The sequence below is a fragment of the Pezoporus occidentalis genome, unplaced genomic scaffold (assembly GCF_034315485.1).
Source record: "Pezoporus occidentalis ecotype Australia unplaced genomic scaffold, CSIRO_AGI_Poc_V1 ctg19, whole genome shotgun sequence".
NCBI classification, from domain to species: domain Eukaryota; kingdom Metazoa; phylum Chordata; class Aves; order Psittaciformes; family Psittacidae; genus Pezoporus; species Pezoporus occidentalis.
Window position 1 is genome coordinate 10,411,389 of NW_026913748.1, and position 16,900 is coordinate 10,428,288.

The window sequence follows — 16,900 nt, forward strand, 5'->3', positions numbered from 1 at the left end:
CTGGAATACACAGGAGCATCCCTACTTTCTCATCTACAGCAGTAATCCCTGCATTTCTGAAGAGGCTGCCTAAAACTGCAAGCTGCAAATATAGCTACATCTTCTGCCCACCTTCTTGTCCCCAGTGCAGTCTCTTTTGTGCAAGCAGCACAGATAATGATGTAGATTACTCTGAGATAATAGAGATTGTTAGGAAAATGTTCCCAGCAGGAGCACTGAAATAACTAGCTATCACTGCCTGACTATAACTCAGGTTTGTCTATATTCAGGACATGCTGCATCTTCCTCTGTTTCTGCTGATCTTTAAGGAGAGGTAATAGTGCTGAGCTAAAACTCATACAGATAGGTTTTAGTATTTGTCAATAAGCTGCAGTTCGGTCAATTGTATTGCATTTCATAATTGAAAAATAACTGGCAGTGTACTTACACCCCATCGATGAGCCCTTCATATCACGGGAAATTAAACAAACAAGAGAGGTTTGCCCTAGTTTTGCCAGAGTTTGGAAGGATGAGTCTGGCTCTGCACTTGAAATGGGGTGTTGGTCAGAAAGTGTAAGTATCAAAATGTTTTAGTTCCATGGCTCATTTCTAGAAAAGTAAATAGAGCGTGAAAAATTGCACTTTAAATTTATTTCCATGCAGAATATCAGATATCATCATGAAGGGGCAAGATAAACTAACCACTGCTTATTTATAACAACAACAGCCTAAGGTTTCCTCTTACTGTCTACATCTTTCCTTCCCCCTCCCACATTCTGTTTTCTGAGATGCTGTTTATAAAGCATGATTAAAAAAATCTAAGCAATAAGGCTATTTCCAGAAATGAATAGTAAACTGCCCTGGATGGTTGGTAACTGGTAGTGCCTTCTAGCAAACCATGATTATGAACAGTTTGGGGGTTTTGCCCCAGTTTGAGAATAAATGATTTTTCTTGGTAGTGAGCAGCATGTTTCTAGAGCTGTACTGACATTTGCTGCTGGGAATAAGAAATAATCCATGAAGTTTTCATCACTTTTGAAAGCAGAAACATCTGTGGGAAACCCAAGAGTCTGCTGGCAGAGTTCAGCTATATATAAACACCTGTAGTTCATCAGCTTTGCTCTCTTTAAATATTTGATGTGAAGTGTTATAAAGAGGGTGATTGGATGACACAAACACATTTTAACTAATTTAAAGAAATGCAGAATCCATTATTGTTACAGATAGAAAACTATTAAAAGCGGCTTAGAGATGGCACTAGACAGCAAGTAGTTGATCCACTTGCCTCTGTTGTGACAAGAAATAGGTTCACCTAATAGTATAGAACAGGACACAGTACCTAGAGAGAGCACATCTAAGAGCTGAGAATCCTGTGTCCCCTATGAAACATACTAGTCTTTTCACCCTTCTAAATTCAGGAATGCCATTTGGGAAAAGAGGATCCGGAAACACACATTTTGGAGGTCTAACACATGGAAAGTACGTGCCACTGCTATTAATTTTTCATGGGATCATGGGCTGGGTGTCACACACCATCTCTGAATCCAGGCCCAAGGAGGATGTAGGCAGCTTCACTCAGTGAGTCAGAAAGTCTGGGATAACCAAGTGTGGTAGGTCAAGACATGTGTGGCCAAATGAGGGAAGCAGTGAAATCACTTAAATTTAGGCATCTAGTGACATTTGAGTTGCCTTAGGAGACCTGTAGTTGTTTTCACAACAGTTGTTTCATGTCTTCTCTAATTAGCATCTAGTATCACTAGCCACAGTGTTCAGAAACATCCTCCATTAGGGGACTGGAAACATGAACCATACGCTATATGGAATAAAAGGGATTAAGCAGTATAATAAGCCCAGCCAAAGACTCCTTGTTTTTTTGCTTCAGCAAATAGTTTTCTGCCTTTTACAATGAAGAGACCCTAAAACCCATACCATACCTTGTTTTTCAGTTTCACTGCAGATCATTTAGATCCTGTTCATATCTAGTATTGCTCCCTTTCCTGATGCAAGGCAAGAAGCTTAATTTGCCAATTTGCCTGTGCAACAACTCTTTTTTTTTTTTTTTTTAAAGGGGCAGGAGCTGTTATCTTTTATAAATGGGTTGAGGGCGTTTAGAGAGATGGCATTCTTAAGTGCTGAATGCTATTATCCTTGCTCTCACCTCTCTTAAATCCACCTCATTTAGCTTTCTGCGTCTTTGGTCCTTGCTAGCCAGACCTCTGTGGGACAGCAATCTGTCCAATGGTGATACAGATTTGGGATGATATGAAGCAGGATTTTTCTCATAATGCCAAGAAGACAATATAGAAAATATTGAAACTTGACTTAAAAATATTGAGAAGGTTTGAAGGCATAAATAAAATATGCCCCCCCCCCCCCCCATCTCTTTTCCCCTCGCTCTATTTATCTCTCAACCAAACCTTAAAAAAAAAAGCAGTGCTTCAGTGCTTTCTTCTTTCTTTGCTGTCACTTGCAAAACTTGGTGGGTCTTTCTGTCTGAGCTAGACATAAATGTCAATGAAGAATGCACAGCAGTGACTGCAAATTCAGATAAATTTCCTTCTGAGGAATGTGGAGTGATTTTTTCTCCATTACACACAAAGCATCGCTCTCATCTTACTCTGATTGTTGAGAAAAATCAATAGGTTTTGAAGTAAGTAAAAATTATTTTTGTTGCTGAGATTTTAAAAATGCCTGGAGATAGCTGTATGGGCAATTGGATGCACTCAGTTGTCTACCCTACTTGTGTTGGACTTGTGCCCTACTTTGCAAGGGAAATATTTGCATTATTTGTCTTTCAAACCTAACTTGACCAACTAACTAGAATAGCACCATCCGTCATTGATGGATAATGATACCCTCTCCAGAGGGCAGTTCTCAGTGCCCACATTAAGGCTCCTGCTAAGAATCAACATCTCAAAGATCTTTTCTCCTCCACTGACTGTAAACGGAGTGAATCTATGACCCCTATGCAGAAGTCCAGAGCAGTGATGATGGAATTAGTAGTTACAAATGAGAAGGTGATGTTGCGCTAAATTGGATTAGGAGTATGGTAACACTGTGTGCATAACAGAAATGTGGTAACTATTGTTCAGGTTGCTGAATTTGGTTGCCTTCCCTTTATCACCATTAGAAGGCTATGAAGGAAGCTTAGCAATGCACACATTGACACTATGAAATCCAAAGAGAAAATAAATAGCTAAAACGGATTGGTAATTTTAAGCCATGCCTCAGTACTGGTACCTCAGTGTGGAGGTTTATTATGCCATACATTCACCTTAGTATTGAAGGCATTGCTTTTGTAACAGAACCACTTTTCAAGACAGCAAAACTTTGTGTTTTCCAAGAAGACCTTTTGGTGTAAAACTTTTATTTCGGAAATGAGTTAGCTCAGTTCATTTAAACTTCTTTTCAATAGACCAGTGGTTAATGATATTTCTTTCCTTTAAGATGCTGCATGCAGGACTGCCTGAGCTAAACAGCATTCAGGATCTGAAGTATGTGTATGATAACCTCCGTCCTCAGGACTCAGACCTCCAGGCAACAAGTTACTTTACAAGGTAAAACCAGAAACCTTATGTCCTTCAGGCATGAAGCAAAGCTGTCAAATTAAAAAACAAAACAAATCTAAACCAATCAATCAAACAAAAAAAAACCCAAACAGAAAAAACAACACAACAGTTTTTCTGTTATGATGTTCAAAGGTCCTAATCGGTGAAATGACACAAAAGGGTAATTGGTCTTCACGTTTGCTTTAGAAAAGTTCATTTCTTATGCACATTATAACCAATCTCCTCAAATTTCTGGAAGAAACAGTTGTGCATTTGAGGTGCATTTTTAACAAGTCGCTTATTTAGCACCTAGAGATTTCTTTGGCTTTTATGTTAGAACCATCCTGACTTATAGCTTGTCAATTTTCCTCCCTGCTTTTAAAGCAGCAGCTACATATTTGGACTGCATAAAAGGGTTCAACTTGCTAGTGGTCTGAATGAAGACCTGGAATTCCTGCCTGTTAGTCACATTTCTGTTCTTCTTTTGACCTGTGTTGCCTCAGGCAAGTTACTTTTTCTGTTAGCCATAGTTTCTTCATCTGCAAAATGGTACTGATTCTTCCTTTTTAGCACTAAACAGACCTTGTGTGAATATAAGTACGATCAAAGTTTGATTTGTGTAGGATAATGAAACTTTTCACTTGTTTGTGATAATAACTGTGGATTATTGATGAGAAGCTGCAGATGATGTGTATAAAATCAGTCTCGGGCCAGGCCTATGCATTACATATAATTTCAACTGTTGATGTGATTATGCTCCAGATGGAGCCAGTGGAGACTGTCTGGATTTGGAAACTCGCTTTTCCATTCTAAACACAGTACAAGAAAAAAAAAAAAATCCTTATCAGAGCCTGTCCTGTGCAGCACCGTCATTTCCCAAGGACAGTGTATGAATTCATGCATGCTGGGCACACAGGCAAAGCAAGCCAGACTCTTCCGACCTTCAGTTCTGGTGCAAGTGCAGGGCACATACCCAGTTCACAGCCCTGGACTTTTGAGTGAAGGCCTCCTTTCAAACTCAGAGCCCTAAAGGAGCCTGCTATAAGACAGCACTGTTCTTTGTACATGCAAACTGCCCTGAGGCAAGAGCAATCCCCCTACATTTCAATGCAGCCCGAGGACACATTGCAATGAATAAATGAGATGAAAGCTTGAACAGCAGCTGAGCTGTTGAAAGCTTGAACTGGCAACTGAGCCAGTCTACTTATTATTACAGAGGCCTATATGAAGATTTTGGGTGATTTGAATTGTGTTATTTGCATGTTTCCTTTTTGTGTATTAGAATCAGAAACTAAGGCAGCAAGTTCAGAGAAGGCTGGAACAGAGGCCTAGAGAGTTTAAGGAAGACTCTTTGAAGACAAAGAGGAATTTCTCAAACAAAACTGTTGTTCAATTACTTTACACACAGCAGAGCAAGAAGTTCCTTCTCTTTTAACACTTGTTTTTTTCATATGCTTTCACTCTTGCCCCTTAGCAAGATTGTTTTATTTTAAAATTTAATTACAGCTTCACATTTACTTTCACCTCCTACCTTATCCTTTCCTTTAAAATTTTACATATTCCCAAATGACAGACTTATATTTCCACTTCAAATTGGAAACATGCATTTTCTAATTAAACTGTAAAAATCTTGATTCTGTCAAACAGTTTAGATAGTTGTATCTGTCTCTCATGGATAAAAAACCCAATTCATTTAATTAGTGAAAAAGACTAGGATATACATAACAGACAGGGAAATGTGAGTCTTGAGAGTGAAAATTGCATTAGTGTCATGCAAAGCTCAGAGCTAGGGCCCAGTGCTATTCTGGAGGTGGAAAGGATCGGTATGTATTTCAGTTGGGTAGGACTAAGGTTATAGGTAGGCTTAATACCACTGCAGTCTTGCTTAGCTGGAAGACTAATGATGAAGGCTGGGTTCAGGACAGAGCTCTAGCTCCATGATCTTTCTGCTAGTTGGGCAAGGTGGTTGTGGTATTTTGAGGGTTAGGGTGGAGGAAGTGAGAGACATGAGAATTCGGAGTGGGAATTTGCCTGCAGTCTTTCTCAGCCAAAACTTGTGGAATAACACCTGGCATTAAGGAAATGTCACTCAGTGCTGTTTTGGAGGTAGGAAGAGTTGGTGTGCTTTGTTGCCTGGTAGAGGTTCATGTTAAGGTTAGGAAATCCTGTTCAGCACAGACTGACTATAGGTAGAACTCAGAGGCCAGTATGTCCTTCTTCCCATTAGATATCTTGCTAGGCTTGGTGTTAAAGAAATGAAGATCTTCAGAGTGGAAATGCCATTCAAGTCCTGCTTACTGACAAAGCTAGTATCATAGTGCAGATCTGTACAGTGCTGTGGGCTCTGTTGTTACTTGAAACTGTATTTTCTGCTAAAATTATTTTTGTGAACTCCAGAGCTATTGTTCCAATTTCCTTTGAAAGGCTGAAGTGTAGATTTGTTATTGTCCACAGAGATTATTACATCCCATAGAAAAGTCAGATATTGCTAATGTTCATATTTTATTCTTTAATAGTCATACTATGTATGTTTGTATTGTATATGCTGATTTGCAAGGCAAAAGTCTCTTATCATTAGCTCATGAATTTCCATGGATCTCCTTTCTTTTTGAGCCTTTTTTTTTTTCTAATGTCTATTCATGTTTGAACATAATTTATGTTAATTCACTGCATCTATTAGCTAACATTTCTACATGTTTAAACATAGGTAGCCCATCAAGCTTCATGTTTAGTACTATTTTAACTTCTGGAAAGTGTATCCAGGTGCTTTTCAAAATAAAATTGTAAAATATATAATATAAATATATGTATGATATAAATAAAATATTTCCTGCCAGTACCTAAAGACGGCCTACTAAAAAGCTGGCAACGGACTTTTTGTAAGAGCAAGTAGTGATAGGACAAGGGGGAATGGCTTTAAACTGAAAAAGGGTAGATTTAGGTTAGATATTAGGAAGTTCTTTACTGTGAGGGTGATGAGACACTGGCACGGGTTGCCCAGGGAAGCTGTGACTGTCCCATCTCTGGCAGTGTTCAAGGCCAGGTTGAACGGAGCTTTGAGAAACCTGGTCTAGTGGAACGTGTCCCTGCCCATGGCAATGGGTTGGAACTAAGTGGTCTTTAAGTTCTTCTCCAACCCAAACCATTCTTTGATTCTATGATAAAGACTTTGGGAAGGCCTGGTAGCCGGATCCATGCAGAACTTACCCCTCTGTAAAAGCATTTTCTGACTTGCACCCAGAAATGTTGAGATTTTTGTGAACTTTACCTATATCATTTTTATTCCCATCCTTTAGAGAAAAAAATTCTGTACCTCCTTGTTATACAAGATGTCGAGGTGAGAAAAAATCCAGTTACACACTTCTCATGATCACTCAGTAGCTTGGTCACTCTGTAGCTTATTCCTGCACCTACTTTTCAAGCTGTCCTTAGAAAGCCAAGGAGATTGAAATTTCTGATTGAAACTTCTGGTTATTAGCATAACTTCCAGTAGCTCTCAAATCCTTTGCAATTTGTAGCTCCTTTTTCTCCATAATTCCAAAACCACTTTATTGTTTTTAAAATGTTCTGGACAAGGAGTGTGGCCATTGGAATGTTAAACACTGCCAACAGAAAGTTATTTCTTGTCCTAAGCACAAGGTAGTTATTGTAATCTTTCAGATTCAATCATGCACTGTATCTGCTATAAACCCCAATCTTTGGCTACTGGAAATACAAGAACATTATTTCTCTGTGTTTCTGTAGGAATAGGTTGCCTTTAGCAATTGTCTGAGTTTGGTTTGAGCAATAATACTGACATTGCTTCTACTGTTGTTTAAAAGTAACATGAAATGATGAACAATGTCACAAATATTCCTGGCAAAACAACGTTAATTTGTTCTTTGCCTCACCTTTTCAGCCAACAGAATAATGCTAATGGAGTTCAAACTGTAACGTACTGGCCCCTTTCAGGGTTGTAGAGTGTTCTGTGTTTTACCAAATTCCTTTACTCTCATTCTTGATTTAAGGCATGTTCAACAATCTGTGGTCACATTTGCATACTGTGTTCTTCTCACATAGGGTCAGTTCACTGTTATGAGCTGACAAGCAGCAGTGTTAGGCCTCACAGCTTACAGCCTTCTGTAAGGTCGTACCCTCAGTTCGTAGATAAACAATGCACCAATTGAGAGTTAAACAAGAGTTTCTGTATTTGCTTGTCAGTTCTGTGCACCTAGTGCCAAATGAAAGATTGTAGTCTCTCCAGCATCTGCCCTGAACTCAGTTTGATCCTTGAAACTCAGTTTGATCCTTTCCTCTCCCTCCCTTCCTCTTCCCCTGACAACAGTTTCACCAGAAACTGGAAACCCATCTTACCTCTGGATATAAATTTCCTCTTTGTCTTCTGCAGATGTCTTCAAATGTCAGCATGGTGTGTCATGCTGGCTGATATTTTGAATGTGCCTGTAAAGGGATGTATGTTTGGAATTATTTTTAAGGGATTAAAATTAGTCTAATGCAATGAATAGAGCTGATTTCAATTGATTGCAGTATGCAATCTAACACACTCATAGAAACCTATGAATAAGAGATACACAGTTGATCTGACAGTTACTAGAGAAGCACCGTTGCATATCAGGTGTCCCTGACCATGGCAGGAGGCTGGGAACTAGGTGATCTTAAGGACCTTCCCAACCCTAACCATTCTGTGATTCTATGGTGTTCAGCAGCCTGATTGAGGGGAGTGCTGTGTGGGTCAGCTGCTGCTTTTACCTATTTGTTAACAGAACTATTTGGTAGGTACCTGTCATTGTCCAGGTCAGGCATATCCACAATGCAAATCACAAATGCTCACAGTTGCAAAACTGGACAGTTCACAGTAACTCCTTTCAAAACATGATGCTACTCTCAAACTGATCAGCCAATATCTGTTTCTCAGGTGGCTGCAGATCTCTGGAACAGCTGAACCACCAGTGAAAGCTAGTGACTTCTGAAAGGCCATAGGCAAAACTACAGTATTAAAATTTCTTTCAGTCACATTTGAGTGATTTATAAAGATATTAGTATATGTGCCTCGAACAGAAGGCAGACATCCTCCTTGAATTTATGTTGTTTGAGGCATTCATACTATTGTACGAATCCCACATGCCACCATCTCAGGGGAAAGGAATGTCTTCTGTCCTGGCACATAGGAGCACTGGTAGGGAAACTGGACTGGAAGATGCGCTGCAGGAGAGAACCTGATGTACTCAGCCCATGGGATCAGAGTTAGTTTGATGCCATCAGGAACAATAAAGAAAATTGGGGTGAATATTTATTCTTACATATATACCAAGACCAAGATAAGCCAGTAATAATGAGTGTATATGTTCTTAAAAGGCTATGGAGAGAGGCTGGTGTGTCCAAAAAGCTCTAAGCACCAGCCCCCTGGATACCTGTCCCATAAGAATGTCTAATTCCTAAAAATCAAGGCACCAACTATCACTAGTCATTCTTGAAAATGCTAGCCAATTCTTTAATACATCTCTGTTTACACAAGCAGCCAGACAGTCTGTGCGTGTTTTACCTGATGCTGTAATTTGACAGTCCTATAGAAAGACTGTGAGGCAAATCTGAAATTCAAAGTCACTTCAGCAGGTGGAAAGTGGAAAGTCATTACTTTTCAATAATCCAGATATTTAACTCACTGTTCTGAGAAATAGGTCAGGAACCAATCTACGTGGTAAACAGATACTGTCTTGTGAACAAAAAAGACTTTTTTCTGCCTGAAAACTGTGTTTTAGCAATGTCATTGTTCACAATCAATGTTACTTTAGTTAATGGCAGTTTTCCGTCCCTCTGATTAAGCTGTGGTTTTGATGCCCTTTGTACAGCTCGCTTTAGGTTTTCCATCTCCCACCATTAAGCTCTAATTCTCTAAACAACTTGGGCTAGCAGGCTCTAAAATAACTGAAAAACTGGGATGGTAAAGGCCTAGGGAGCAAGAGCATCTCAGCAACAAATACCCATGACCTTACCAGCTTCTTCTCCTATAGCTAAACTTAATGTGGCTGTAGAGAAAAGAAGGTGTATGGGGATCTCGAAGAGTTCAAGGGGAAAGTTCCACCACTGATCCGTCGGATGAACTTTAAAAATGCTAGCAGAAAGGGTAATCAGGTACTACAATGTGATAAACTGAGTCAGTGAACTAATCCATGCCAGAAATGAACTGCAAAATTTAAAAAGAAAAGACATATGGGGTTGATGTACCCCACTGGTCCACACATAGTTAGCAACCAGCTTTTTGGAGGCTGTGGGAAAGAGGGTTTCCTTAAGCCAGTTTGCCTTAAAGGTAAGTGCAGAGAACCGTAATAGAGTTGTTCTACCTCGCTGTTAAGACATGCTCTGAGATGTCATCAGAATAGCAAAGAGGCCTTTTCATTTCTTTGTTGATAACGTGATGTAAGGATTGCTTAGTGTTTTCTATTCTAACATAGAGGACAACATACAGAGAAAACAGAATAACAAGAGAGGGAGAAAACAACGTATACGTCTGTTTTTATTTCATTTTATATGTAATGATTAAATTAACTCACAGGGAAAACCTGCAACAATGACAACAAAAGCCTCTGTTTAGGTTTAAAGTACGTCATTAGCAATCTGGTTGTTAAAAGTATTTTGGAAGCTTAATGGACCCATGGAAAAAATAGTGGTATTCTGATATCAGCTGCTCTGCACAGTGATGGTATCTGAATTAGTACTAGTTTATAAGCAGAGGCCTGCTTTATGCAAATTAAAATGCACTGTATTTAGCTACAAAGTTAACATGGCCCTTATAGTAATTTTGCAAATTCCCTAGCTGCTTTGCTATAATGCAACCCAGTTGCAGTTTCTATAGCCTAAATTATGTCTTAGTGACTTAGGAAGTGTTTAAACTAAGCATGAAATTAAATACGTAGGAGAAAGTTCACCACAGATGCAACCTAATTAGTCAGCACTGAATTGATTCTGTACTAATATTTTGAAATGAGATTTGTTTTCTTGTTTTCCATTTGGGTGTTAATTTGTGTCATTTATTAAATAGTCTCTGTGTTTGTGTTTCTGGAGAATGTAATTAATAATTAAGATAATTAACGGAATCAATTCAAAGATACCTTTCCTCCTGTTACATTAAGAAAAGCACATACATCTTTCCTCAGTTTGTTATGCCTGATTGGTGTATGATAAATTCACACAGTATTTTGAATGAGATCTCAAGTAGGGGGAGAGGAGGGAGGCAGGCTGAGGAGCTATCTGCAGGTAAGATGCTCTTTTAGGTGCAGTTTCGTGTAGCTGTGAAGCTACAGACTTTAGCCAGAACATCAGAAATCATGAAAATTAGGCTAATGTGATGAATGGAGTTGATTTTGATTGATTACAGTAAGCAATCCAACCCACTCATAGAAAACCATGAATAAGAATTTAATTTAAAATGACAGGTGAGTCATTTGCTCAGCTTTGAACAGGGGATGATGAAGGTGGCTAAGGGTGTTGTCAGCCTTGCAAGCTAGTTAGACGCAGTCCAAAACTGGAAGAGAAAAAAAATAAAAACAAAAACCTGTAGCAATTTGGTAAAGGTTTGCTGCCATATGGCCTGAAACTAGTGGGCTGTTGTTATTTAACATCAGAACCTATCCGTAACGTCTTCTGAGATCTGTAGAAATATGCAGGGAAACAGAAAAAAAGTTAGCATCACAGTTAAACAGATCTTAACCAGCAACTGAATTCAGGAGGGCAAGTGTTTTCTAATGAGCACTACATCTTACTCTTCAAAGACCAGTGATTATCTTCCACTGCTATTTCTCGAGTTCACTTTGATGTTAAAACACATCTGCAGTACATATCTACATGTATATCTAGTTATATTTTTATCTATTGTGTCTTTTCTGATGAAGGGTTTTAAAACTCCAGGAAATGAGAAGTGTGTTCTGCACCCCTTGCATTGGGGTGAGATGGGGGATAGATATGGGGAGAATATTTCTCTCTTCTGTTTTTTTCATCATAAGCAGCTCCACAGGGATAGAGCATTTAAGAACTGGGTAGAGGATTTAGCAGCACATCATGCACAGCTAAATCAGAAATTGGATGCAAGAGCCTTGTGCAGGCACGTGTAAGTCCATGTGAGGTTAGTGATAGAGAACTCTCTCCTACCTGTCAAAGTTAATACACATTGTTCTGTCCTGGAACTCCTCAAAACACATATGGAAATGTTCTGTCTGCATCTGTTGTCCGAAAGAAGGCTGACAGTATCCAGCTCATGAAGAATAACTACCCCAGCGTAAGCCGTGCGACAGGCTATGGCAAGAGAACTCCTTTAAGCAGTTGAGTTCAAAAGCTAGATATGCTGTATTGCTGCAAATAGTAATGACTAGCATGTACAGGGGTACATGTTTGTGTGAGGTAGGTTTCAGAATTTAGGGTTTTTTTTTTTTTGATTCTTGCATTCCAGGAAACCAAGGATCAAGAAATGGAAACAAAATATCCATAAATAATACCTCTTTTGTTTGTTTGTCCGTCAGGAAAATAAAGGAAAGTTTGGAGTGCTTTCCTGTTAAACTCAATAACTTGATCCACACGCTTGTACAGATGTCAGTGACAGGCTCTGCAAAGCCTCCAGCTCCAGAGACTATCCCCCAAGAGTGGATGATGTTGAATGCAGAGAATTCAATTGCAAGAGCCACCATTTTGGGGTTCAACAAAAAGTCTGACCCGGTATGTATTATGTTCTTTGCTTGCCCTCATTTGCCTTGGTCTTTAACGACTCTTTTGTGAGCTTATATACTCCCCTTCCTCCTTTATAGAAGATGTGTTTGTGCCATGTTTAAGGGATCACAGGATGAACAGCAGTTCTATAAGCAATGATCTACAGGAGAAAAAGAACACCAAGTAGTTAGCTATTAGCAGGGAGCCATTAAGGAGAGCAGTTCATGCCCTATAGTGAAAAATAAATCAAGAGCTAATTAAAGCATCTGGAAGGAAAGCATGGCACAAAATTAGGAAGCCTAATAGAAATAGGAGGCTGTTATGTGACGCTTTAATGGTGCACTATTAGTTTTCACACACTGCAGTGATCTTTCAGTGTTTGAATTGTATGCTATCCAGGCAAGTTTCTCTTTCTATGCAGCAAAGACTATAAATTACAAACTGAGTTTTCTGGAACTTGGCACTATATTAAAGAAAGGTTTTTTTTTGTTAAAATCACCTTGTATTTTCTCATGTAGATTTTTTTTTTAATGTGCCTCTCTGATCATTTTTCGGTCTCTCCCTTTTCCCCAATACAGCTATACCTCGTCCAGGTGGTACAGACCTGCAATGTGGTCACTTTTGTGGAAAAATCATTTGGCCAGTTCTCCAAACTTCACAGCCATCTCCAGAAGCAATTTCCATCATATGCCCTCCCAGAGTAAGGCAGCATATTAGGGGATGTTACTCTGCTATTTAGTGCTTCTCTCTGTGCACAGATGAAAATGTGAGAAACGTACAGCAGGCATATTTTTAGAAACACAAAGGCAATGTGACATATTTTATCAAGCCTTCTATTCAGTCCCAGAAGAAACTGAATCATAGGCCATTGTGACAGTCTAACTTTTATATATTTTATTGCTTTTTATTGGGATGGGGGGGGGGGGGGGAACAGCTTGCTCCTGACACAGCTATTCCTGAAATACAAGGGTAAGTGGTATTGACTTCATTAAAGGCCAGTAGGGCTTCTAATAGTTTTTATTTTCTGCATGATGCTGATCAAAACACATAGCAAAATCCATCTATTAAAGCAATGTAGGAATGTTCACAGTGGATTGGAACAGAGACAAACCAGTCTCTGACACTGGCAGGTGTGATCAAAAAGATGCACATACTTCCCCAGCTGAGAAATACGTAATAATCTTATTAAATACTATCCTGGCCCCAAACCCTGATACTTTGTGCCTTGCATCATTCAGTTTAATATCTCTTGAAAAATATGCTATCATTACTTGTAATAATTCTGAATGTTGCATTTTAGCCATGTGCATGTCTATTCCTGCTTTTCATATTCTGAGACTTATTTCTTCAGTTTCCTGAGACAGCGAGTCCCACAGTTTCTTTCCGTCTTACGTAAAACAGCTTTGCCTTATGTAATGACTGTCCATGGCTTTGGTAATACAAGTGGAGTTATGTGTTCTACAGATATCATATACATTTTACTGCATAGACCATTGAGAACAAAGTAGTCCTCTCTTAAACAATCATGCTGTCTTACCTGATACAAGGCCCTCTTCAAGCTGAATCTACAATAAAACATAAAGCTGGCCAAGAGGACAAGCAGTTTACTTGAACCAAGCTGAGATTCAAGTGATAGGCTTGAAAAATAGAAAGATCTTAGAGGTTTGACCTGAAGTACATAGCCACAAGCAATATGGTTTTGACTTAAAAAAAAAGTCCACGAAATTCAGATCCAAATTTGATATCCACCCAAGCTTGTGAGAGGCATCCACATAAATGCTTTAGGGTTAGTTAATTCTAGAGGATCTTTTTCCTGCCTAAGGGGGATTTTAATTGTCTTCAGTTTGACTCCTTATGACCGGCTCACATGAAATGTTTTGAAAGCAGCTGGAGAGAACTGTAATTTCACTAAACACTGGAAGTGCTAGAATCATGAGTTTGATTTGGAGATATTTGCACGCTAACTATTAAGTTGTAAAATAAAATGATTAACAAGTAGCTATGTTTTTTTTCCTATGATGAGAAAGCCCTTTGAAGGAAAATATAGTTCTTTTTAGAAGCACATAAACCTCAGAAACCCTGTAATGAATTTGAAAATTGGTACCTGCCATTTTTCAGATTTAATAAAATCCCTCACAACATTTTCACTGCAAAACAGAGTTCCAGAACTTACAGAGGGTTAATCTGAGTATACCAAAGCCGTGTCTAAGAGCTCCAGAGCTTTATTGCCATAATTCAGTCCCAGCGGTAACCTGTCACTGTGTGATCTTTCCCCAAGACTGCGTTAAAGTAATTAATTTTATGATGTTTCTTTATATGTATGTTCTTTAATTTTAAAGTTTTTATCTGTTTTCTAGCAGAACTTTGTCAGATTGAGGCTTTTCATGTATTCCAGTTTTTATTCTAATAATAAAGAAATTATTAGTTTATAGGAAGTTATTACTGAAACTGCCATACCACATCAGAATATTTGTCTGTATTGCAAAGCTCCAGCTCTGGCCAATGCCAGATACTTCAATGGAAGGAAAAAGCCTTGTTCCATAATGTAACCACAAGAGCAGTTTGAAGATGTATGATTTAAAAGGAAAATGTCTGATATTACTAGAGTAATTAGAACTGCTAAAAGAAATGATTTGGTTACTGCTTTGTATTGATTCATGAAATTGTATTTTTTCATGTCTCATTAGGAGGAGACATCTCATTATCATGCAATATAAGTCTACTTCATACAAGTACTAAACACTGGCTATATCTCAAGAAACTGATGTCAAAAGCTCAGAGTTCTGTGTCTGAAACTTTCAGCCCATTTTTATAAGTCAAAGCACAGTTGCCCCAAGCAAGCCCTTGCACTTTACCACCTTCCTATTTGTTTCAGACAGAGTATTAATTGTGTTCAATTTTTTTTTTTAAAGCCAAAAATCTTTTCACCCAACAAAGCATTTAAGTGACATAATTTAATTATTAGCTTGATGAACACAAGATGTTCTTCAAGCTGCTAATTAGGAAATGGAATCCGCTATGCAGGATGACTGTGCATGGTGCAAGTTTATACTTTTCTGATCTATTTAAGGTAAATACAAAGCTCAAAGTCATCTTGGGAAGTTAACCTTTTCTGACACAAGTCTGTTCACAAGTGCAAAGTCAGTTTCAGCCAAAGGCATAAGTCAGCAAAAGCATGAAGGCCTTTTAAAGAAGGTTCCTATTGTCCTTCACTGCAGCAGAGTTATTGGCGCTGTCAGTCCACAGTTTCGCTGCCCTCTGTTTGGCCACTGTGCTAAGGTTGCATCTTCTGAGGGCCTACGTTTTACAGCCAGAGTCCTCTCTTTGTGTTGTACAGCCTAATTAATTTTAAGCTGCTTCCAAACAGATCCTCCCTTCCATCCCTTGAAAGAAGTCCTTTTTGTGCCCCATAGGCAGAGGAACCCAGAACATTCACAGGCTATCTATGTGTGCCAAATGACCTGGGCTCTATTTTTATCTGTGTAGCTCTTATATGTCATGGTCCTGGGTCATATCACTTCCCTACCCCCATTACATGTCCTGCCACTGTAATTTTGTTAGGCAAGAATTGCCTCTTAATATTCATTTTTACAGTGCCTAACTGTGCCCTGATCTTTCAGTGATATTGGCAAAAATAATCGAGAGGTCATACATACCTACAGTATGCTGCTATCATCCTGCCCCCTTGCTTTTTTAGTTGTAAAATACATTGCAATTCTTCTGCACAGTATTACACAGCTGCCTTTCAAAAGACTGGCCGAGTGTCTCTTTTCAGTATATTGCATGCTACAAGACTCTTTAGTCGTTTGTCTGAAGCCTTCAGGGATCTCTTGAGAACAAGTGGATAAACAAGGTTGTAAACAAGACATGGTTAACTATTTACAGTAGTGGTGTAACATGAAATACACCTAGATCAAAACTTCCACCTTTCTATTTCACACAAGAGTAGAGGACATAAAGCATAATATTAGTTATGAACCCCAGTATAACCAGTCCCTATCACAAAACCCATTACATGCAATTTAGCACAGATAACTTTTCTAATGGTCCTTCAACCTGAGAGAAATACTTCTTTTCAGGGCAAGGTTAATATATTTTGACCATGTGTATTGTTAAAAATCTAACTTTTTGATTTATCTAATGTGTGTTGTCTCTAAAAACAACTGGGAAAAAGGAAATATAACCCCCATTTTCAAGAAGGGGAAAATGGAAGACCCAGGGAACTACAGACCAGTCAGTCTCACCTCTGTGCCTGGCAAAATCTTGGAGCAGATTCTCCTGGAAAGTATGATAAGGCACATGGAAAAAACAAGGTGGCTGGTGACAGCCAGCATGGCTTCACTAAGGGGAAATCCTGCCTGACCAATCCGGTGGCCTTCTATGATGGGGCTACAGAACTGATGGACAGGGGTAGAGCAGTTGATGTCATCTACCTGGACTTGTGCAAAGCGTTCGACACAGTCCCAGGCGACATCCTTGTCTCTAAATTGGAGAGACATCAATTTGATGGATGGACCACTCGGTGGATAAAGAACTGGCTGGATGGCTGCACACAAAGAGTTGTGGTCAATGGCTCAATGTCCAGGTGGAAAACAATAATGAGTGGTGTCCCTCAGGGGTTGGTGCTGAGACCAGTACTGTTCAACATCTTTGTCAGCGACATGGACAGTGGGATT

The 16,900-nt window shown here is 39.0% G+C and overlaps 1 protein-coding gene across 1 annotated transcript in view; it reads left to right on the forward strand.

The window, feature by feature from the left end:
* PIK3C2G (phosphatidylinositol-4-phosphate 3-kinase catalytic subunit type 2 gamma) overlaps positions 1–16,900 on the forward strand; it is a 206,402-nt gene that overhangs the window by 147,927 nt on the left and 41,575 nt on the right. Inside the window, exons 26-28 of the mRNA XM_062616746.1 lie at positions 3,427–3,536; positions 12,041–12,233; positions 12,803–12,924. Coding sequence (XP_062472730.1) covers positions 3,427–3,536; positions 12,041–12,233; positions 12,803–12,924 — 425 coding nt within the window. The remainder of the gene's footprint in view (positions 1–3,426; positions 3,537–12,040; positions 12,234–12,802; positions 12,925–16,900) is intronic.